The sequence below is a fragment of the Plecotus auritus genome, assembly GCF_963455305.1.
Source record: "Plecotus auritus genome assembly, chromosome: 8".
Lineage (NCBI taxonomy): Eukaryota > Metazoa > Chordata > Mammalia > Chiroptera > Vespertilionidae > Plecotus > Plecotus auritus.
In genome coordinates this window covers 162,526,968-162,549,190 of record NC_137782.1, presented here as the reverse complement: position 1 = coordinate 162,549,190, position 22,223 = coordinate 162,526,968, and the positions used below count along the sequence as shown (strand labels likewise).

Below are 22,223 nucleotides of genomic sequence, written 5' to 3'. Positions count from 1 at the left end.
ACCACGCGCGGCCGCGCCCTCCCTGCGAGCTGCTCTCCGCGCCCGGCGCTCGGCCTGGCGTTGGCGCCGCACTGAACCGCCTGTCTCGCTCTTCAGAACTGTGATTATTCTTTAAAACCCGGCGCCGAGGCCCGCGCGGCCGCTCTCGGGGCCGCCCCCCGCCCCTTCCCAAGGCCGGGGCGGGGGGGAGGAGGGGGGCACTTGCGGCGCGCTCAGGAGCCCGAGAGGGAATCCCTGTCCCTACACGTCACCCGAAAGCAAGGGAACCCGCACTCGCGTCCTCTAACGCAAATGACCATCTTTGGCAACCTGCGCCAATGGAACAGACCAAGGGCGCTGAGTCGGGGAGGGGTGTGCGGGGGCGGGCTAGGGCCGCCTCGGCTCCCCCAAACCGCGGGGGCCAGCCGCTCCCACCCCCGCCACCACCTTCCTTCCTAGCGCTGGGTGTGCTGCTGGCGTCAGCGCAGCCAGGAGAACAAGCAGGGAGGGGAGCGCTGCGCCCGCCCCCTCTCGCGCCTCTTCCTCCTCCTGGGCCTCCTTCCCCCGCCTCCCCGCGCGCTCCTCCCAGCAAGGTTGACGTGAGTGAATCCACATGGTACAGGGGCTGGAGAATAAAGAGTGTGGAGTTGAACTCGTGCCATTGTAGTGACTCATCTCGGGCAGAGCACAGGGGCTCCAAGCGAACCAGCGAGCAAGTGAGCGGTGCTCGGCGGGGACCGAGGGAGAGAGAGACGCGGACGGGCGAAGCGGGCCTGTCCAGGAGCGGGCGCCCGGGAAGGGGTGCAGGTCCAGTCGCCCGAGCCGCGGTGCCGGGAGCGGGGCCGCGTCCCTCTCAGCTTGAATCCCACGGGCTACGGGACGGTCGCAGGCTGCCTTCTCCTAATCAAGTGTCCGAGCCGCTCCGAAACTCCGGCGGCGCGTTGGCCACAGGAAGTTTATTTTCAGTGTCTTTTCTAAAAGGAGGAAATAGAAGTTTCTCCAAGCGGGCAGCCTTTCTTTTCGCCTTATTTTGCCCTGCCCGAAATCCGGGGTCCGCAGACCGGGCTGGCGTGACTTGCCGGGCTCCCATTCTTTTCTAATTTCCAATTTTTGATAGAACCGGCTGGGCTCCGACTGCGCGCGGGGGCGGGAGGGCGCGCGCAGGGGAGGGACCGAGGGACGCGCCGACTTTTTAGAGGGAGGGACTGGGTCCCGCGGCGCTGGTAGAGCAGGGAAGAAGTGCAGCGCTCGGCGCTCAGGGGCCACTGTTCCCGGGTGTCGCCGCCTCCCGGTTCGTGCTGCCGCCGTGGGGGAGAAGCCGGGGAGCGGAGACTACAGCCCAGGCGCAGCCCGCAGGGAGCGAGCGCGCAGCAGCCGGTGCGCGGCCGCGTCAAGGGCGGGGAAAGAAAAACACCCTGTTTCCTCTCGGGCCCCCACCGCGGATCATGTACCAGGATTATCCCGGGAACTTTGACACCTCGTCCCGGGGCAGCAGCGGCTCTCCTGCGCACGCCGAGTCCTACTCCAGCGGCGGCGGCAGCCAGCAGGTAGGTGCGGGGCCGGGGTGCACCTGGCGGCGCGGGCGGACCCCCATGCCCTCAGCTCGCCGCCACTGCCTCTTTTGCTTTCTTTTCCCTGTCTTGGCTTGGCGAGAAATTTTCTATGAGCCACCACTGTAAGTGCTGGATTTTCGTCCTGTCCTGCCCATCCCCATCACTTTTCTCTTTTTAAAACTGGAGCGAGGAGTGGGTTGAAAGCCGACAAACCTTTTCCTTCACACTACATCTTACCCGGACTAGCTCCTTGAGCACCAAGCCTGTTACCTCCTCGTTACCTCCTGTCCCAGGAATCCTACGCCCCCTTTCCCTCTTTCTCCTTGGTAGACAAAAAACACAAAACAAAACAAAAAAAAAACACCTTTGAACCCTCCCCTGTTCCTACAGGAACGCCTCTCCCTCTCTACTCCACCAGCCTTAGTTAATTTCTCAGACATTGGGCTCCTTCAAGCAATCCCGAGTGAGGGTGAGGCTTGCTGCGCTGGGAATCAGGTGCGGAGGTCTGGAAGGAGGAGGTCAGCCTGGATTGGCTCTGGTGGCCTCTGTGTGCCCCGCGCCCATCCATCTCCAGTTAGGGTCAGAGCAGGAGCCTGCACTGCTGTCAGAAGGGGTACCTGGGACAAGGACGCCTACAGAGAGAAGTGGGGAAAAGGCTCCTGGGTGGTTCTGGAAGCAGAAAAACAACTTGTTTCTAAAGCAGCCGGACTGGTTTGCACTGGAGGGATTCTGCGTGTGATCTATGTGCCTATAAATACCAGAGAGGTGCTGGTGGTGTGGTGGTGCTGGTGAGGTGCCTGTAGCAGCCCCCCCCACCCTCACCCCCAGACTTGTAAGGGAGCTGGCTTAAAAGGCCACTACAACCTGAAGCTGCTGGTCAGGATCTAGCCAAGTTGACTGCACCAAGAGTTGCTCTGGTAAGGCGGTGGCCTTGGCTTCTAGAAGCCCCAGCCCGGTGGACCCTGCTGGAGTACAAAATGGAAACACGGTTCTCTTTGGGATCTGAATCACCTTGTTCCAAAGTGATTCCCCATACCTGGTGAGTCCCCACCGTGGCTTTTCTGTGTCTTCCCTTTATCTCCCCTGGTGTCCCCCTAAGTCCCCACTGTAGAGAGCCTGGTCTGTGCGTGGAGGGTGCCGTCAGCGCACCCTTTATGATGAGCTCCAAGGGGATGAGTTTAAAATCTTATCGCAAAAGTGTTTGATGTTGTTTGCTTTCCAGCCCCGCTAGTGGTTTGTATTGAATCCAAACATCATTAGGCAAGGGGCTGGGGTCAGTGATGCCCACTCCCTCCCTCTCTGATCCAACAAATCCCCAAACATCCCTCTCCTCCCCGAATCAGGAAAGGCTCTTTTGATTTCTTGTCTGTTCATTGGCTGCTGTTGTTGTGGCAGTCATCATTGAAATATAACAATCTTGCCGCCTGGCTTTGCTCAGACCCTGGGGCCTGCATGGGAAGTCAGACCGGACCCCAGTGCCCTGATTGAATAATCTGTGTCACTAGGGCTTTGAGCCCAGGATGTGAGCGGAGGCAATTCCCTGTTTTGGAAGAAAATCAGACAGGAAACCGGTGCTAGGAAGAAGGAAGAGAACTCAGTCCAGCAGAGTGTAATGGGGCCTCATTACCGAAGCAAAAAGCAGCTGTTGGCTAATTCCTAGCATGCTGTAACACATGAGAATTTTGCAATTAGTAATAACTAGTGCATGGGGTTCTTGAATATACGCCTGCCCTTGGCCCAGCAGCTTGTGTGAGGTGCCTTCAAAGCAGAGGGATTGGCAAGGTAATGCCACTTTAGACAAGTTTCTCAGCCTGTCCACTCCTGGCTGGGGCGGGGTGTGGGGGGAGGGGGTCCCATCGTCTCTCCACCTTTGAGCAAATCTGTTCTATGGTCCTAAGGACTGACTTTGAAGGGCTTTTGTTACTTAACAAGTCTGTGCTACGACCCCACCCAATCTCAAGGTAACTTTATTACACACCAGATAAAACCTATAATCACTTTATTTCTCTCAGCTTCCTTTACGGGGAGACTGCCGGCAGTTAGCGATGGGCTGTCCTCTGTGGCGTCTCAATGGACCAATCCCTGTAAACCACTGTTCTCTGGTTTTCCCTTGGGCAAGTGAACATTATTTTTTCCTGATCTCTTTGTTTGTGGGGGCTAATATTCCTGATGTTTGTTGCTGTTTACTCAACCCAGAACTTTCCTCTCCTCTCGAGCTTCCTAAAGCTTAATCTTAACCTGGTCATGAGTCCCAGGGATTGGGGGGTGAGGGGGGAGAATTGGGGGGGGGGAGAAGGGAGATAACTTTGTGTCAAAACCTCTGTTCTTGTATATGGCAGGAACTCGAAGCATGAGAAATATTTCCTGTCCCAGTTATAGTTTTAATCTCTGAGGTTGGTCATGGGTGATTTTGTTCTGTCGGTGATGGTTGCACACATCTCCCCTTCCTGGCTTTTTCTTTGTGTTGTTGTTGTTTTTTTCTCTCTTTCTCTCTCTCCTGACTTTCCTAGGAAAACACCTCCCAGATAAATGCCCTGCCTGGCTGCTCCACTATTACGGTTTCAGGGCCTGAGCATTACGCAATCCCACCGGTTACACAAACACAGGTCATTTCATAACTTGTTTTCATCAGCTGGGTCCCCTTTTAATGAAAAAAATAAAACCAAAACAAAAACAAGACCCAGACCTTTTCCAAGGCTGCCATTTGTCGTCTCCTTAGATAACTTGTGAAAATAAATCAAGGGGGACAGTTCTTTTTTGGAATCAAGGAATCCCAGACTACCTCCCGTCTGCAGCAACCTCCCTTTCCCAAGAGACAGACACACACACAAAATTTCCCGGAGTGAACTGTTGCCAACTGTACCAGGCTGGGACATTCCTCACATCAAAGAACTTTTACCAGAAATGACTGTGATTCCCAAGTCAGCCCTAATCGTGCCTCTCTAGTGCCCCCTACGGGACATTCTTAGAAGAACCATCCGGGGAATGTATTTTTCCAGCTCCAGAGAGTTAACTTGGTGAGTTTTTGAAATTCTTAGGATTTTTTTCTTTTTGGTTCAGGACAAATAAATGGCATACACTTAACAGCGGTTAACTCAGAACTGCTTGACTTTGAGATGCAGTTTTTCAAAAAAATTTTCTTTTGTTCTAAATAAAACCTGGTTGAAAAGGAGTGCTTTTTTTCCTTTCCCCATTTTAATGTCTGTCTGTTCATTAGGGTGCCAGCACAATGGCTTCAGATTCCGCAGGCTTGTTTCCTTGATGTGCTGTGTTAGGAGACTGGGCATTGTTTTGGTGGGGGGTGGTCTTCAGAATTTCGGGGAAGAAGGGAGGTATATATTAAGGGTCTGCTGCCTTTCTTTTCTTTTCTTTTTTTTTATTTGGCCTTGATCTTACAGACGTCATAGATTAGGATCAAACAAAATGTTACCCCAGGAATTTGTCTGTTCCGCTGATTCTTGATGGTGGAAGTCAGCGTCACTTTTTCATCAAAGTGAGCGGGGTGAAGCAGCAGTCATGTATTGTCTGAGTGGCAGTTGAATTTCTCTTTCCAGCCCGCTGCGTGCGTTTCCATTCCTTTATTTCTGCCTGCCTTAGTTTTCAAGGTGAGTGTCAAGTTAGGAGCCTCGTTGTGGTTTTTCTTTTCTAAAGACAAGCACACCAGAGCTTATACATCCAAATCACTGTTGTCCCTTCATAATTGCTCCTGGAGGAGACCACACACACATGTGAATGCTGGGGCTTAGTCAGACTCAGAAAGGTCTTACAGCACCCCTCTTTTGGAATTGCCTTCAGCAAGTTCTTTTGAAAAATCCTTCCCGCTAACAAATCTTTGTCCTTCGAGGTAAGTTTGATATTTGGAAATTATCAAGAGATTTGACATCTAGGGAATCACACCTGACGTGTAAGGTCTGGGTTGGTCCGGTTGGGTCCACGGTCCACAGCAGAGCGTGACACCAAGTCCTGTTGGTCTCAGGTCTGGAGTTTGCCTGGGGGAACAGTTGCCAGGACAGGGTGCCCCCAAGCAGGCACCTTTGCCATCTATACCTTAGGGGGTATTTTTCCTGTCTGTTAAACAGGAATAAAAATACTGGCTTTGAGAATTCAGGAAACGAACTCTCTGGTCTACTTGTTGAAGGAAAGAAAGAAGTGGCATCATTACTTTGTGGATATGTATTATGCATGTTGTATATGGTATCTTTTGGTGGCCACGTCATTTCCAAATGGTGCCAGCTGGCCCTGATTGAGGCAAATATATCAGTTCCAGCCCCCACCTCGTAACCCTATCCCTCTTCAACCCACTGGGCTGAGAGGGGAGCTAGAGTTCTCTTGCCCAGCGCTGGCTCTTCCTGTCACGTGGCAGCGACTTGGCCATGCTCACAGGCTGCTGTGGTTGCAGGGGAGGTGGCATGCCCTTCCCATTGAGAAGATATGTCTGAGGGGCCCGCAGAATAGTGGAGAAAATTCCCTGTATTTTGGAGTGGGGTTTCTGGTCCAAATGGCCCTGGAGGGAAAGAAATGGGACCCTGAGGGAGTAAGTCTGCATCAGCCACCTTCTTCTGTTCGTGCCTTTTCCTTTCTCCCCTGATTTTCTCCGTCCTGGCAGGTAGGTAGAAAAGGGTTCTTTGCAATGAACCTGGGAAAAGGAGGACGTTCAGAGGAGGCAGGCTCCCCGCCATCGTGTTTTTACACTGTACAGTTTGGGGAAACCACGAGTCATTAGGAACCATTTCCATTGTGGCCTGCGTGGCTTGCTCAGGTGGGAATGAAAAGTCAAGGTACCGTTCAGTGTTGATCTGTGAAGATTGGCTGAATCCCACATAGAAGGCTTTGGAGGACATCCCCGAGTTCAATGAAAATACAAAACATCGGAGTCAAACTGGGCCTCACCAGGGGGTTCTGGGGATGTGAGGGAACATTCGCACTTAACCCTCTCCTCTTTCCCTGAGCCAGACTCCTGAGATGTGGGACTTTTCCTTTTCCTGTGCTGGGAATCTAAAAAAAAAAAAAAAAAAAAAGTGTGTGTGTGGGGAGGGGAGGATTCTTAAGAGCCATACCTACCTGACTGTGGAGACAGGCCACAGGCATTCATGGGGTTCATGGCTTGAGCACTTGGTGGCTCAGTCTAATCAGTCTGATGGAGAAATGTCTGGCCAAGGGGATGGGCCAAGAACGCCAGCCCCAGCTGCCATCTCAGTGCCGTTTCTGCCCCGCTCAGAAGTGGCTGGGATAAGCCCTGCCCCATCCATGTCTGCAGGAAACGGGAGCCCAAACCCTAGTTCCGAGACCCTTCTGTAGAAGGCTGTGGTTGTAAGCCTCATTTCTCTATCCAAGGCTGTTGGGTAAAGCTCAGGAAGGTCATTTTCCAAAAGTGGCAGCTGCTGGGCTGCGGAGACCTCTCTGATCTGATGGAGCTGAGGTGGCCATAGGCGCCCTGTGTTCAGAGCTGCCTCTCAGGCGGTGGGAGGAGGACACGCATACTTAGCGAGCAGCCATGGCACCCTTGCATCCAGGTGCTGCGGAGTAAAGGAGGTCCTAATGCCCAGGGACTCGCAGCAAGGCTGGTGAGGGTTCGGACTTCAGCTCGGGGCTGGAGATGCAGGTGCTGAGTCAGAGCCCGTCCCTGTGACCAGCTGGGTTAGAGGAACACCTCGGGTCTGATGTGTTGCTTTCTCGCTTCCTCTCTTTGTTCTTTTCCCCCAAACCTGAGCACAGGAGATGAAAATGTCCCTCCAGAACAGGAGGCACCCAACTATGGCCCCAGTATTTTTTTTTAAATATATTTTATTGATATTTTACAGAGAGGAAGGGAGAGGGATAGAGAGTTAGAAACATCGATGAGAGAGAAACATCGATCAGCTGCCTCCTGCACACCTCCCACTGGGGATGTGCCCGCAACCAAGGTACATGCCCTTGACCGGAATCGAACCCGGGACCCTTCAGCCCGCAGGCCGACGCTCTATCCACTGAGCCAAACCGGTTTCGGCTATGGCCCCAGTATTTTTATAAGGAAGGCTTAATGGAACCCAGGCCCGCCTGTTTGTTTACATATTGTCTGTGGCTGCTTTCACGCTGCAGTGGCAGACTTGAGTAGTTGCAACAGAGATGGTGCGGCCCACAAAGCCTAAAATATTTACTACCCGGCCGTTTACAGCAAACGTTAGCCAAACTCTCCTCTAAGAGGTCAGCGGGGGCCAGTTTGTCCTTTTATGGGCATTCTTGCCCACCCAGAAATCGACAGGATGGCACAATTAACTACGGCATTTGGAGGGCTTGCCAGGTTGGAATGCCACACAGACATCTAGCATCTTTGATCCTGTCCCTAGATGTGGAGCTTCCGGGGGAACTGGGGGGCCCCAGAGGAGCCAAGTGAAGTCCCGGGTCACCTCCTCTAGCCCCCATGCCCAGCACACACCTGGTGCTGCAGCAGGAATCGAACTACCCTTATGCCCACAACTGGGAACCTCATCTTAGTTTCTGTTCAGTGTAACCCATTCTTAGAGAACCACGATTTAACCCCAGATTTATCTTGGGCCGGTTGGCAAGGAGGAATGCCAGGCCGGGACCACAAACTCCTCGCCTCACCTCTTCTCTGAATAACACCTTCAGAGGTGAGACAAGACATCTGCCAGATCTCACTTAAACTTGTGTGTGTCTCGCAGAGGCTCCTCTGGGAGACAAAGCCTTCTTTATCAGCCCCAGTCCCCTCTGGGGATGGGACGGTGTTTACAGCCAGTGTGTTATCCAGATGGCTTTAACTCCCTCTCAAACAAGGTGTACCTGCATTTAGAGGCAGTCATTACCTCTGTCTTGCTTTTATTGCTGTCTTGTTTTGTCTAGACCAAGCCATCGCTGCAAGGAATCTCTGCAAGGAATCTGGCTGGGGGCCGGGAGCACATTCCCTGCCGTCGAGCCAGCGGGCTGCAGGGCCCTGTGAGGGGCCGAATCCTCTACCTCCTCCTGAGGGATCTTAGTGTCCGAGCTTTGCTTCTGATTTTCTGCTCCCCCTGGACTGAAATGGGGGCTCTTTTGGTGCTTGGAATGAGGAGTGAATTTCTTGGGTGCTTTCCGGAAAGGAAAGCTGACAGTTCCCCACCCCAACAACCCCCATAGGTGGAGGTCAAGGTCACATTAAACCCTGGATGTCTCGGGGGTCCTTCAGACCCACAGCCTGACTTGGGAGAGAAATGGAGTGAAATGTTGGGTGCTTCCCAGGAGTGGGGAGCTGGCAGTTGTCCCCAGAGCCACCCGTGAAGAGCGCACAGACGATGATGATGATAACGTGATGGTGGTGGTGACAGCAATGGCGATGCCGCCTCCCATTTGTTTGCGGCATTTCTCAACCCTGGCTGCACATTAGAATCTCCCCAGGTGGTTTTAAAAAATACCTTATCAGAACCCCACCCCAAACTAGTTATTTTAGAACGCTAATGGCGAGGCTGGCTCCAGCCTTGGTGTTTTGAAGAAGCTCCTCAGACTATTCTAATGTGCAGCCGGGGTGAGAACCACGCGTGTGCTTTTATAGCCTGTGATTACAAGTAGCTACTAATTTAACCCTCAGCACAGGGCAGTGAGTTTGGTGTTGGCATTCCCACTTAGGCAGGGAAACTGAGTCCTCAGATGTGCCAAGGCCTCAAATCCAGGCCTCCCAACTCCAAGTGCCGTGCTGACTCCCTGCCAACACGCCCCCCGCCCCCCACCCCGCAGCCTGAGAAACAGCCGTCCGGGCCTAGTGCTCCCAGTGCTTCTGCCTCCACAAAGCCTCCCCTGGTTGTCTGCTTTCTTCCTAACGATCGTTTCCCCGTGGAATCCTTCCTTGTTCACTGCACCCTTCCCTCCCTCACATCACATGCGCGCGCGCGCACACACACACACACACACACACACACGCACATGCACATGCACAGCCATATACACCTTCTTTGCAGTCAGCTCCTGATAAAAAGCCCAGTTGTCTGCCTTCTGAAGCAACACAGAATCCCTTGCACTGGGCAGCTCTCCTCACGGAATCCCAGAATCCATTGCACAGGAAGCATCACACAATCCCTGAATTGATGGCACTGGGTGGCATGCTTCATGGAATCCCAGAATCCCTTGTGCTGGGTCCCTCTCTTCATTGAATGCTTTTGACCTGGGGCTGTGTGGGCAGTGAGGCAGCTGCATGCTGCCACCCGGACTAGGGTCAGGCAGCTGGAAGGGGAATGAGCCAGGAAGGTTCTCGGCTCCCTCAGATCCAATGAGGTGCTCTCAGCTCCCCTTCATTTATATATACAACAGGAACCCAGGTGTCATCACCAGCGGCAGAGACAGTGGGGTGGCGGGGGGGGCAGCTGCCATGCTGCTAATACCGCTGATCCTAGTTGGTGTGATGGGGCCCGAGTGGGAGGTGCTGTAGTGTCCATGCTAATGATGGCATAATGACAGCGGGATTGCATCGGAGGTCAGACAGAGCTGCGGGGCCTCCTGGGTGAGAGGCGAGGTCTGCAGGGACCCTCGGCAGGGATGACCTGATGCTCTGTCTGAGGGCAGGGGGGGTCCGGCACGCGGGCTGTGTTTTGTGGGAGAGCTCCGGCCTCCTTGCCCGGTGACCTGGCTTTATTAGCAGAGTGGCCTGGGAGAAGTGCATCTCTTTAGCCTGCCTTTCTGCCTCTATAATGGCGACCATGGTAGTTCTTGCCCCGGGGGTGGGGGTGGGGGGATGGGGGCGTAATCTAGGTAAAACACCACGGTGCCGGTCACTCAGTGTGTGCTTGGTGCGTGCTGTGATTGCTGTCGTCACCTGACCCACCAGGTCAGGGGAGAAAGGGTTGCAGGCTCTTTTCATAGAAACAGGAAACTTCAGAGGATGAGGGTTCTGTAGGGGAGCGCTTCCCCGAAAGCTGCGTGTTTGTGGGAGGGGGGTGTCCCTTCCTTTCTCCCTCCTTCTCTCACTTTCTAGTAGCTGCCCTGAGGAAAGGTCAGACCCAGCTGCCGAGGAGCATGGCCCCGTTTAGCTGTTGTCCTCTGTCGTCATCTTACATTTTAAGTAGAACGCTTTCTGCAGCGTGTTCGGAGGGGGCTGCCGCGTGGCCTGGGCGAAAACTAAGAGAGAGAGAGAAAAGTCTGAGCTGGCAGCACCAGCGTCCCACAGGTGCATGGCTGAACACAGGTAGATAGATCTGTAGACAGGAGAGACGCCGCATGTCTGTCCCAAGCAAGAAGGGGTGAAGGGCAAGGTGGAGGTCAAGGGCAGTCAGGGGGGGTCTGGCAGCACACGCTACCACTTTCAGTCTCGTGGGCGGGAGGACACCTTTCCTGGCCCCGACCCCACCCTGATGGGATCACAGCTCCATTCCCATCCTGCTTGGGAAGTGACAAAAGCAGACACAATATGCTTCCTGACCCTGGGAATCATTGGCAGGTGACCCGGGGCCTCAGGAGGCTCAGGTGGGAGGCCAGCCCCCCTGCAGATGTGCACATAGCTGGCCTGGCGGGACCCAGAGGGGGCCTGCTGAGGGTGAGCAGCTAGGGACCACATCTGTCCTAGAAGCCATTTGGGATATGATGACATGCTCACTGAGGGATGGAGTCCCCAGGATTTCATTCAGGGAGCCAGTCTGACATGGGGCCCCAGGAATAGTTAGGATTCCCCTGATCCTTGGATGTGCAGGATAAGCCCACCAGTGTCCTGACCTGGGTCCCCCAAGCGTTGACCCTGCTTTCGGCTGGCTTTTGCCTCTTGTGTCTGTGTATCCTGTTCTGCTCAGCACTCCTTGGCTCAGTCCTGTTTTTCTCATTTCAGAAATTCCGGGTAGATATGCCTGGCTCCGGCAGTGCCTTCATCCCCACCATCAACGCCATCACAACCAGCCAGGACCTGCAGTGGATGGTGCAGCCCACAGTGATCACCTCCATGTCCAACCCGTACCCCCGCTCGCACCCCTACAGCCCCCTGCCGGGCCTGGCCTCTGTCCCTGGGCACATGGCCCTCCCGAGACCCGGCGTGATCAAGACCATCGGCACCACTGTAGGTCGCAGGAGGAGAGATGAGCAGGTACAGCTCCGCTCTGCATAGAAAAGCCACGTCGGTGGCTTTCGGGGCCTCGTGACACTGTGCTTTTTTGCAGCCTGGTGGGGAGCAGGGTCAGTGTTCTGGGGTCACTGGGAAGAGAGAAAACGAGGGGCCAGGAGCACGTGATTTCCTTCATGGAGGCAGAGGTGGAGACCTGAGGTCAGGTCTGGCTCTGTCACCTCCCAGGTCCCTTAGGAGCTCTGTCTCAGTTTCCTCCGCTGCAGGATGGGGATCAGGGTACCTGCCAGCCAAGACTTGTTGCCACTCGAATGCGGCCAGGCCTGGGAAACACCTTGTAAGTGCTGAGGTGTCAGCAAATGGGAAGGACTGTTAGGGCCTGCCTGCAGCAGTGTCCTTCTTGGTCCTTGGCAGAGTGGCCACAGGACAAGCAGCCAACGAACCCCGGCCAGCTTTTCGGGATTAGCCCTTAACTGTCTTCCAGGATCTGGTACAGGCAAGCCGCCAGCAGACCCAAAGGGTCGCACTCGAGGCCGGTTCCGCCCACAGTACTTTACCTGCCTTCCACCAAGGGGTCCTTGGCCTCCACTGAAGCAGGATGAGTGCCGGGATGAGTGTTCCAGGGGGCAGGACTGGGGTCCCTGGAGCCTGCCCAGCTTCAGCTGACCCGGGCTGAGGGGGGGAGGCCAGGCAGCAGCCTTGTGTTCCTCCAGGGGCTCAGCTCGGAGGAATCAGCTGGCTGGGAGGGACCAGAAAATGGTAGGGCCTCTGCTCTCTAGTCAGCATCCACCCGACACCCAGAAGGCCCCTTGTGCACATCACCTGGGAGCCAGGCCCCCTGATTCCAGAAAGAGCCCTGAGAATCACGCATAGTTCCAGAAAGGAGGGTATGAGCTGTCCAAGTGCCCCATCTGCACCCCTGCACAGATGACTCGACCAAAGCTCAGACATCCCTGCTGGGGCCACTCAGCAATGCGAGAGGAGCCTGGACTAGATCCCAGTGCCCGGGACTCCCTGTGCAGTGATCCTCATGCCACCAGGAGTCCAGGGAAGAGGACATACTATAGCGGGGGAATCCCTTTTTCAAATAAAGAGTTGACCTGGAGAACCCCTCCGATGACAGCATCGGATCCTCCGCTCTGGGACCCTCCAGTACAAGGACCTTTAAACACGGTCCTCTGGATAATCGTGACCCAGTGCCAGGAGTCCCCAGGGTATTTGGAATTACAAGGGTCGCTCTCCAAGGAGCCGGAAGCTTCTGCAGGGGCCCTGCTCCTCTAGGACAGAGCTGGGCCCTGTGTCCACGGTGTGCTGGCTTGTTCTGTTCGCAGCAGGACCCAGCAGGGTGGCATGGGAGGGTGTGTAAGAGATGCTGAAGCGATACAGCTCCCAGTTGCTGTTGGGTTTCTGCTGGGGTGGGTGGGGAGGCAAGTGGCCAGGGTTCTCGGCTCCCTCAGATCCAATGGGGTGCTCTAAGCTCCCCTTCATTTATACAACAGGAACCCAGGTGTCATCACCAGTGGCAGAGACAGTGAGGCGGGGGTGGAGGGCAGCTGCCGAGCTCTGCAGTCACTGGGGAGCTGGATTCTCCCTGTGTGTGACTCCTGAGAGACAGCCAGGCTTGTGAGAGGGACTCTTTGGGGCGAGGAGAACAACAAAGCGAGATGCACTGAACACTCTTCATCCTTTTCTGGGTTTAGCTCACACCAGATTTAGAAGTTTATGTCTGGAAGGGATTTTGGAGACCAGCTTTTTAAAAAAAAAAAAAAAAAAAATGTTCCCTCTGCGCCCATTTTACAGATGAGGAAACTGAGGCCCAGAAAGGAAAAGGGCCCTGGCCAGGGTCACACAGTAAGTTAGTGCAGAGCCAGGACTGGCATCCACCTCCCTTGACGTCCAGCCCCGTGGTTTTCCCACTGTACCATCTAGGCGTGCCCTAAGACAATCTGTCTGGAAAATTTCCTTCCTTTTTTGAGAGGGAGGGAGAGAGCCAGGAGCATTTTGTTTCATGTCATTGTCAATTAGGAGTTCAGACAATCATCCGGCAGCTTGGAGGAAGCCTGGGCGAAGCCTGGGCGGTAGCATCCTCAACCTTGGCTCTCTGTGGTTCCTAGCCCTAGGGTCTTTTCCCTGAAGCTTGCTTCTGCCTTCCTGACCTCCCCCAGGGGAGGGGCCTGCTACGGGAGCCAGCCTGGTGCCTCCCTTCCCTCCTCCAGCCTGCCCAAGGCTCCCTCTGAGCCCAGGGGCGGTGACTGAGGAGACAGGGAGGGGTGGGTGTGTGTGGCTTGTGGGTGGGTACACGGTAGTGCTAACACACTCAAGCTGTAACCATGTTGATGTCACCACCCCTGAACATTTCCTATGCCCACAGCTCCCACAAGCTGCCCGCCCCAGACCATAGCAGATAGGAAAGAGACTTCTAGGCCAATGGGGAGGCCACAAGTTGTCCTGAAGCAGCCAAGGGGGAAGGGAGGCCCAAGTGGACCATCCCGCCTCCCATCAGTGCGGGGAGGGGCTGGCAGAGCCTGGTGGGGAGCCGGAGCCCAGGCCTGCAGCAGGACCATCAGGCTCTCCTGGTAACTGTGGGCTCAGGGGGAGACACATTGAGGAGCAGCAAGTATTCAGGGCCTCGGCAAAGTGGCCTCATGACATCGGCCAGGCACTGGCCCCGCACAGAGCAGGGTGTCCAGGTCCCTGGCCTCTGGGTCTCCGGTCCACTTGGACTCTTATGGGACTCAGAAAAAGCATGAGAGAGGAGACCTCGGAATCGCATCTTCTTCCTAGCATCTCTAGTTAGAGGATTCACACACTGCATCTCATCTGATCATCACAGACTTTGTGGAAGGCAGGACGGGTCCTGCTGATCCTGTTTTACATATGGGAAGCCTGAGGCTCAGAAGGTTCAGTGATTTGTCCCAGGCCACACAGAAAGGCCGTTGCTGGGTTCTGCTCCCCGCCGGCCTGATACCTCTCAGAAGAGAGGATGTGGAGCCCGTGGCTCTCTGGGGGAAACGGAGGGTTTCAGAGGCTGGGACTGAGGCCAGGACTTAAGCGAAGTGGAGGTGGGACTCGGCTGTGGGATCAGGTTTTAGGAAGGGGCCTGAGGACTCCTAGGGATGCCACCTGCTGGACTGCCCTGGTGCATCCCACCTGGCAGCTGCTGCGGGGCTGAGAGACACAGTGAGGGAGGAGCTGGTGAGAGAGGAGCTGGCCTGGGTCTCCACCCAGGAGGTGGGAGCAGCAGAAGAGGTGAAGGAGTGTGGTCTGACATTCTGGGAGTGAAGGGGTCCCAGGGCAGACACAGATGGGTGGGCGCTCGGCCCAGCAGAGCCCGGGAGGCAGGGAGCTGACTGCTGGGAGGCCCTGGCGGTCTCCCCGGCCCGCCGGGCGTCCCACCTCCCTCTGGGCCCTGTATCTGGCCTGCTGCGGGGAGGATTTGAAAGCTGAGAAGGTGTGATGAGCTTGTCTGTGTCTGAGCAGTAATTGGCACATTTTCATGCCAGTGTTTGGAGAATTTGGATACAGGGCTCGGGCAGCGTGGGGCCACGGGGTCACCTCAGTGTCGACAGGGATGGGTGTGTCCTCTCTGAGGCTGTGCCCTGCTTTGCTGTTCCAGATGGCACAGCACAGCACAGGAACCAAGCTGAGGGCCCAGGGAGCGTCCCAGGGGCCTGCCCCGCCTCCCAGGGTGGCCTGGAGCATCCCTCAGGGGGGCAGCATCTCTCCTCCCCTCCAAGAGTGGCTTTGGCTTTCTTACCCAAGTGTCCCGAGAGTGTGAGACCCAGGTCTGAGCCCCTCAGAGTATCCTAAGCCCCCAGGACTGCGCTTGGCACGTGGGCGTGCCATCCGTGTCGGATAACCACACGCAATGGTCTTTCCTTTTGAGTTGCCCTCTGCCTTGGCCCACAGCCACATCCTGTGTCACCTCTGCCTGCAGGGCATTGGGTCAGAGCCCTGGATGGGCTCTGTGTCAGCACTGCTGAGTGGAGCAGAGGTCTTGCCCTGTGGCATGAGTCACGGCCCCTCACCAGCCTCCTTGTAAGAAGCTGGACTGAGCTCTGCGGGGAGGTTTGCTCCCTCGGTCCTCTGATAAACCTCGAACCCCTCAAACCGTGCCTGGCATGTAGAAGGTGCTTGTTTGCTGAATGAGCGGATGTGGTGGGCAGGGGGAGTTGAGGTGCCTGAGGCTCCTCCTCCTTTGGCCCATCCTGTCCCGCCTCGCGGTGTGTGCCAGGCCACTGCTGGGTCCTCGGGTTGAACTGAGAGCAGCTGGCAGAGGAAGTCGGGAGTGGGGTGGCATCCTTGACCCTCCCTCTGGCAACAGACCATCCCCCCCACCTGCAGGGTGGTTCTTACTCGGGGCCCAGCCACTTAGCCAAATGGGGATAATGAGGCTTGCAGAGCAGGCAGTGATGGGGAGGGGTAATTAGCCCGGGTTTGGAAGAAGCTGCTTTAGTGGGTGCGGCCGGGCCTGGCTGGCACGAGGGGACTCCCTGGGGGAAGCAGCCCAGCTCCCTCTCGCTGGCCTTGGCACAGAATCAGGGCTGACATGACAGATGCTGCTGCTGTCATGCCTGGGCCGCGTCCCTGACCCGTGGCTGCCCTGTTCTCCTTGTGCACGTGGGACATCACCTGTGGGGTGGGTTCAGCCCTGAGTGTCCTCTGAGCCTGGCCGAGTTTCCCTTGCCTTCCTGCCTCCCTCCCAGTCCCAGAGGGGCTTCCTGCCCTGCTTAAGATGCAGCTAAAGAACAGAAAGCTGGGGACCATCCCTGAACCTAACCAGGACCCTCTGCCTTGCCTCTAGCTGTCCCCTGAAGAGGAGGAGAAGCGTCGAATCCGGAGGGAAAGGAACAAGCTAGCCGCTGCCAAGTGCCGGAACCGCCGTCGGGAGCTGACGGAGAAGCTGCAGGCGGTGAGGAATCTGCGTGGGGTGGGGGTACCTCCGGGTGGGCTGCGCGGGGCCCCAGGCTCCTGGCCTCCCACCCTCTCCTGCCCACTAGTGGCCTACAGATGGGTTCGTGGCGATGCATGTTCCTTCCTTTGTGCGTGTGGGGCAGCACTGGCCTGGTTAAAGGGAGAGGGAGGGAGGGAGCTGGCCTTTGGCACCAGCCTGGGCCCGAGAGAGAAGAGCTAGACCGCTCAGGGGGCCCCGTACCCTTTCTCACTCAGTGTCTGAGTGTTCCCGCTCTCAGACCTGCTGGGGCTCCCGGGTGAGGGATGGCAGACTGTGTGGGCATTGCCAGGCCCCAGGAGCCAAGGCAGGCCTAGACCTGCCCTCTCCAGGGCTGCTTCCCAAGTTCCCAGCCACCCCCATGCCTACTGCCAGCAGGAGTGGCCCAGCTTGCAGAAGTGACTGGTTTGGGGCTGGGGGCCCCTGCTGTCTGGTCTTGATGCCCTCTGGGTCTGTGGAGACGGGTCACATGTCGGCGGAGTGGCACTATCTTGGGGCTTTCTCACACCTTTGTGGGCAGGGCTTCTCCACCTCTGCTATGAGCCTGCAGCTGTGGCCTTGGAACCTCGTTCTGCCCTCGCGAGTCACTCTCCCCTGCCGCCTCGTTGCCCACACCTGGGGGCCCATGGCTCTGCCCAAAAGTTTGACCTGACCAAGGTCACACAACTCGCTCAGAGCCTGCTCTACCGGATGGGCCGTCCGCCACGTGGAGGAAACCCACAGCTAGGACAGGCTCTCCTGGGTGGAGTGTTTCTAAGTGAGGAGATGAGGGAGACCCCGTCAGTGGTCCTTACAGAGACCAGCCAGGATGGGGCTTTGGAAATCACCAATTACCTTGCGCATCCCATCCCCTTGTGTAATCCTCCCAGGACCACTCACCTGCTTCAGCTCCTCTTGTCCCCCCTGGGGCCCTCACTCTTGGGTATTGCATGTGCCCTGCGTGGATTCTGTGATGCCTGTACTAATGCCCCCTGGAGGTGTTCCTCAAAGTCGGGAGGGTGAGGGGGAGTTTTCTGTTGCCACGTGAGGCGGGTCCATGAGTGGTCAGCACTCCTTGGGGGGCCTCCCCTCCCAGGAGAGCCCTCTTCACTGCCAACCATTCAAGGAGCCAGGCCCTCTGGGTCTACCCTGGGCGCTCCTTACACCAGCCCAGAAGCCTCACACCCCGCTCCCCCGCCTCCCCACCCCCAGCCCAGCCACCCAGGCCCCTGAGCCACATCCTCCACAGGAAACCTCTCAGAAGCTCATGACGTTCGTCAGACCCTTGAGACAAATGGAAACTTTTTTCACTCCGGAATATGCTGTACTCCATTTGGTGACACTCTGGCCCCGTTCGCCTCGTGCTTGAACGGGAACCCGTGTGTGGGGAAAAGTGGGAGGAGGCTGGTGACACACACCTTCTCGGCTGCCATGCCTACCCCTCCGTGTGCGTGTATGTGTGCGTGTGCGTGTGCGTGTGCGTCTGCTGCTTCTCTGGCTTTGTGTGGAAGGGGGGGCTGAGGTCCTTGCAGGTGGACCCTGCCGTCCTCAGGTGCCCGCCCGGCTGCCAGGCTCCTCATCCGCTGCGCAGGGGGCGCTGACCTGAATGCCCGGTAGGGTTCTCTGAGTCCTGAAACACACGCTTCTGAAATCAGAGCGAAAGGGGAGCAGGGGCTGTGATGATCCGACCACAAGCCAGGCAGTGTCCTAGGCTCCAGTGCTGTCCTCCTGCCTGGAGTTTAGCGCATCCACCCGCAGGCTCTGGGCTCTGGAGGCAGATACATTGGGGTCAAGTCTGTCTACCTGTTGGCTCTGTGACTTTGGGCAAATTACTGCACCTCTCTGAACCTGCCTCCTTACCTGCAGAATGGGTTGATGATAATACCTGCTTCAAAAAGCGGCTAGAGGATGGGATGAGAAAAGGCCTCTGAAACGCTTAAGTCAGTGCCTGGCACCACGCAAGCGCTCAGTCGTGGCCACACCAGGTGTCCTTGCACCTTTCCCCCAGGCCGTCTGCCTCCTTTCTCAGTCTGGAGCTTTGGAGATAAAGGGAATCTTGAGCCTCCAGGTGACTCAGCAGCAGTGGGGCCTGCGGCCCGGTGTGCGCTGGCTGCTCCCGCTGTCGGTCCTCTGGATTTCGTGCCTGGATTTGAACGGCCTGCTCCGAGCAGGTCCCTGGCAGGCTGCAGTCCCTTATGTACCCCTCTTTCTCCCGTAGGAGACGGAGGAGCTGGAGGAGGAGAAGTCGGGCCTGCAGAAAGAGATCGCCGAGCTGCAGAAGGAGAAGGAGAAGCTGGAGTTCATGCTGGTGGCCCACGGGCCCGTGTGCAAGATCAGCCCAGAGGAGCGCCGGTCGCCCCCGGCCTCTGGGCTGCAGCCCCTGCGCGGCGGGGGCGGCGGCGGGGGCGCCGTGGTGGTGAAGCAGGAGCCCCTGGAAGAGGACAGCCCCTCGTCCTCCTCGGGGGGGCTGGACAAGGGCCAGCGCTCTGTCATCAAGCCCATCAGCATTGCCGGGGGCTTCTATGGGGAGGAGCCCCTGCACACCCCCATCGTGGTGACCTCCACGCCGGCCATCACTCCGGGCACCTCGAACCTCGTCTTCACCTACCCCAGCGTCCTGGAGCAGGAGTCGCCCGCCTCGCCCTCGGAGTCCTGCTCCAAGGCTCACCGCAGGAGCAGTAGCAGTGGGGACCAGTCCTCAGACTCCTTGAACTCCCCCACCCTGCTGGCTCTGTAACCAGGGGGCCGCGGGTCCTCATCGCTGCCTCCTCCCCGGGGACCAGCACCTTCCAGCGCTCCGGGGCTGCGAGGGCATGAGGGGGCCCTGCCAGCGAGCTTCCTGGCTCTGGGACTGAGGAGGCACGGGCATGAGGCACTGGAGGACCAACCTGGGTGATCTCTGAGAAGTCCTGAAACCTCCTCCCTCGTCCATCTGGCAAAGCAAATCCTGTTCCTTGAAACGCCTTGGAGAACTGAGTGGCTCGGGCATCTCTCTGGCTTCTGACGAGCCTGGAGCTGGGGTGGACCATTCCTGTCCCGTGGTTACGAAGCGTCTCTGAGGGATGGTGCCCTTCCCTGCCCACCGAGCATGCCCGTGGCCTTTCGGTTTCACCTTCCCTCGATTTGCCACTTCTGCCCCCCAGTGTCAATTTCACGTCCTCTTGGTTTTTATCAAATTTGCCATGACATTTCATCTGGGTGGTCGAAATATTAAAACTTCGTTTCTGGAGACGTGGCAGCAGGTGGCTCTTCCGCTGGGGCGGACCTGTCCAGAGGGGACAATGTGCAATACGGAACCTTCCTCCCCTGACACTCCCCGTCACTACCGTCTCCAGAGGCCCCGGCAGAGCTCCGCGGGCCCTGGAGGAGATGCACCGGCATGGGGAGGCTCAGGACCTTCCTCCCCACAATCGGAGACGTCTCTCGGCTCTCCGCGGAGCGGCTTGGCCGGAAGACAGGGTGTGAGGGAGACAGCCAGGGCACAGGTTGTGTTTGCCAAATGCCTAATTAACAGGCCAGGAATAGTGCCAACAAGCCACACGGTGTTCTCGCCGGCTTCCTTCACCTGGTGTCTTGAGCAGGACGACTCCTGTAATTACTGCCTCGCCTCTCTGTCCCTGGACCCTTCTCCGCAGACCAGGGAGGTGTCCCTCCCTCGGAACCACACATCACTCCTTGTCCCAGCGGCTTTGCCCTCCCCACCCTGGCTCTTAGGGTGACGCCACCCACAGAGATTTAATGAGCTTGGGCCTGGACCCTCCCCAGGTTGCTGCAGGTGGCCCCTCCCCAAGCTTCAAAGGCACCTTCGCTGTGGATGGAAGGCAGGGGAGGGAGGAGGCGGCAGCGGAGTGGGGTTTGCCTCACACCCGCCCTGGTACCCAGCTTGCCTGCTCATCTCTCTGAAGTGCCCATGGCCATTGGATGGGTCAAGTGCTTTCTCTTTAGACTCCCCAACCCCCAGTGTGCTCCTGGGGTCCAATGGCTGGCCCAGAGCAGTTGCTATGGCTTGCGGCTTGTGCACCATTCCCAGGGGCTGCTGAGATGCGAGATGAGGTGAGATGCTCTCACTGCCAGACAGGGGGAGGGGCGGGAAGCTCCTTCTGGCCCTGAAGAGCAAAGCTCAGCGTGGCCCCTGCCTCCCACCCTCCCAGCCTTTTTCTCACAGCCTCTTTGGCCTCTGCTGGCTGTCCTGACCCAGCTCTGGAGATTATTGTATGGTCATTTAAACTATTTCGCTGTTATTTAAATCAAACCCAGTGGGGGGGTCAAAGGAGAGGCAGTGGCACTTGGAGCACACCTGTTCCTTCACACACCTGGGCCTCTGTGCTGGTCAGTTTCATGTCTGTCACCTACCAGACACGAGTGGGATGGTGTGTGCTTAGAATACGCAGCCCGCTAGGACTGGAAGCACGTGTGGAAGGAGACGCCAAGAGAAAAAGGGTGTTTTCTGAGCACACTTTACAAATGCCGTTTCCCACACCCCTTGGCTGAGACGCTGCCCTCCAGTTCCAGAGGCTCAGGGAGGGGTGTGCCTAATTAGAAGGGGCAGGAGGGTTTCCGGCTTCAGGTTAATCAAAGAAGAAGCCGGCCAGGGGAAGCCCAGCTCGGAGGAGCTTCATCATCTCAGCTGGTGTTTGTGGCCACGTGGGAGCTCTTAGCCTCTCTCTCTCTCTCTCTCTCTCTCTCTCTCTCTCTCTCTCTCTCTCTCTCTCTTTCTGAATGGAGCTGCTTTCTGGTGTTTCATTTCTCAGAGCCCCTTCAGGCCCTAGTTTGCGGCCCCCAGGCAGGCCACAGCCTGTGACTTGGGGCCAGGCTGGACATTCCTGAGATGGAGTTGGACTTCCGTGCAGATTTCCAGCTGCGTTGGCTTTGGGACCAGCAGCAGGCAAAGCCCAGGACCTCCGACGCCTCGGGCTGCGCCCCATCCTGGGCCCTCGCTGTGTTCTAGGAGGCGGCTGGGAGGTTTGGGGGGAAGGCGGCTGTTGCACCTGTCAGGAGCCCACCCTCAGGTGCTTCCTCTGGCTTGTTCTCCAAGTTCACGCACACACACCCCCCTCCCAGCGCGCCCCCCCCCCCCCCCCTCCGCCGTGCTCCAGAATCACCAGACGGCAGGCCCGCTGCTTCCTCCTCCGGGGCTCCCTCTAAGGGAACAGCTGCAGTGGGGGCTTTGCACTGAGGCCGGGAACTGCCATGCTGCCCCTGTGTCCCCAGCAGGGAGGCTGCTGGCAGCCCTGGGACAGCTCAGGGCAGGCCTCTGACAAGCGAGTGTGAAACACAGCCTTGGCCACCTGGCTGGCCTTGCTGGGAATGTCCTCCTGGCTGGTGGATGGGGACAGCTGCTGACACAGGAAGGAGAGGAGGTCCCAGGTGAAGCTTAGGAAATCGCTGGAGCCAGCTCTAAGCAGAGAATTAACTCACTGGGGAGTTTTTCAGAAAGACGCCATTGTTCTGTCTGTGTGAGAGGCCAGGTGTGTCCACTGGCCAGTCATACCAGTGTCTCAAAGCCAAGAGCCATCGGAGGCTGCTGCTGCCCTTCCTCGGGCTCTGGGGAAAGGCGTTCCCTCTCTGCTCCCACGTGGCTCCAAGTGTCAGGGTGGGCTCGACTCCACGCGCATGGGGACTTTTCTGCCCTGTCCTTGATGGACCAACCGTGCTCCTTGCAGCCCCCCCACCCCCCATTTAACGTCCAGGTTGATTTCCTTCCTGACCAGACATCTGTGAGGTCCCTTTAAGAAGGAAAAGAATAAGCACC

The 22,223-nt window shown here is 57.1% G+C and overlaps 1 protein-coding gene across 4 annotated transcripts; it reads left to right on the top strand.

Annotated features, from left to right (window-relative positions):
* The first annotated feature begins 589 nt into the window (after positions 1-589).
* FOSL2 (FOS like 2, AP-1 transcription factor subunit) lies at positions 590-19,700 on the top strand. 4 transcript variants are annotated; one of them, XM_080686925.1, is made up of 5 exons: positions 705-1,526; positions 3,545-3,646; positions 11,314-11,565; positions 16,346-16,453; positions 18,690-19,700. In XM_080686925.1, exons 1-5 carry the CDS (start codon positions 1,425-1,427, stop codon positions 19,206-19,208), a joined length of 1,083 nt encoding a protein of 360 aa, XP_080543051.1. In that variant the 5' UTR covers positions 705-1,424; the 3' UTR covers positions 19,209-19,700. The 4 variants fall into 4 exon arrangements, with proteins under 4 accessions (XP_080543052.1, XP_080543051.1, XP_080543053.1 ...); XM_080686926.1 differs by lacking the exon at positions 3,545-3,646 and having other exon boundaries at positions 590-1,526; XM_080686927.1 differs by lacking the exons at positions 705-1,526; positions 3,545-3,646 and adding an exon at positions 1,967-2,571.
* The last annotated feature ends 2,523 nt before the right edge of the window (positions 19,701-22,223 follow it).

Coding starts and splice junctions, on each gene's coding strand:
- FOSL2 (XM_080686925.1), top strand. CDS start 1,425: ATGTACCAGGATTATCCCGGGAACTTTGACACCTCGTCCCGGGGCAGC. Junction 11,566..16,345: donor GCAGGAGGAGAGATGAGCAG/GTACAGCTCCGC, acceptor CCTTGCCTCTAG/CTGTCCCCTGAAGAGGAGGA. Junction 16,454..18,689: donor TGACGGAGAAGCTGCAGGCG/GTGAGGAATCTG, acceptor TTTCTCCCGTAG/GAGACGGAGGAGCTGGAGGA.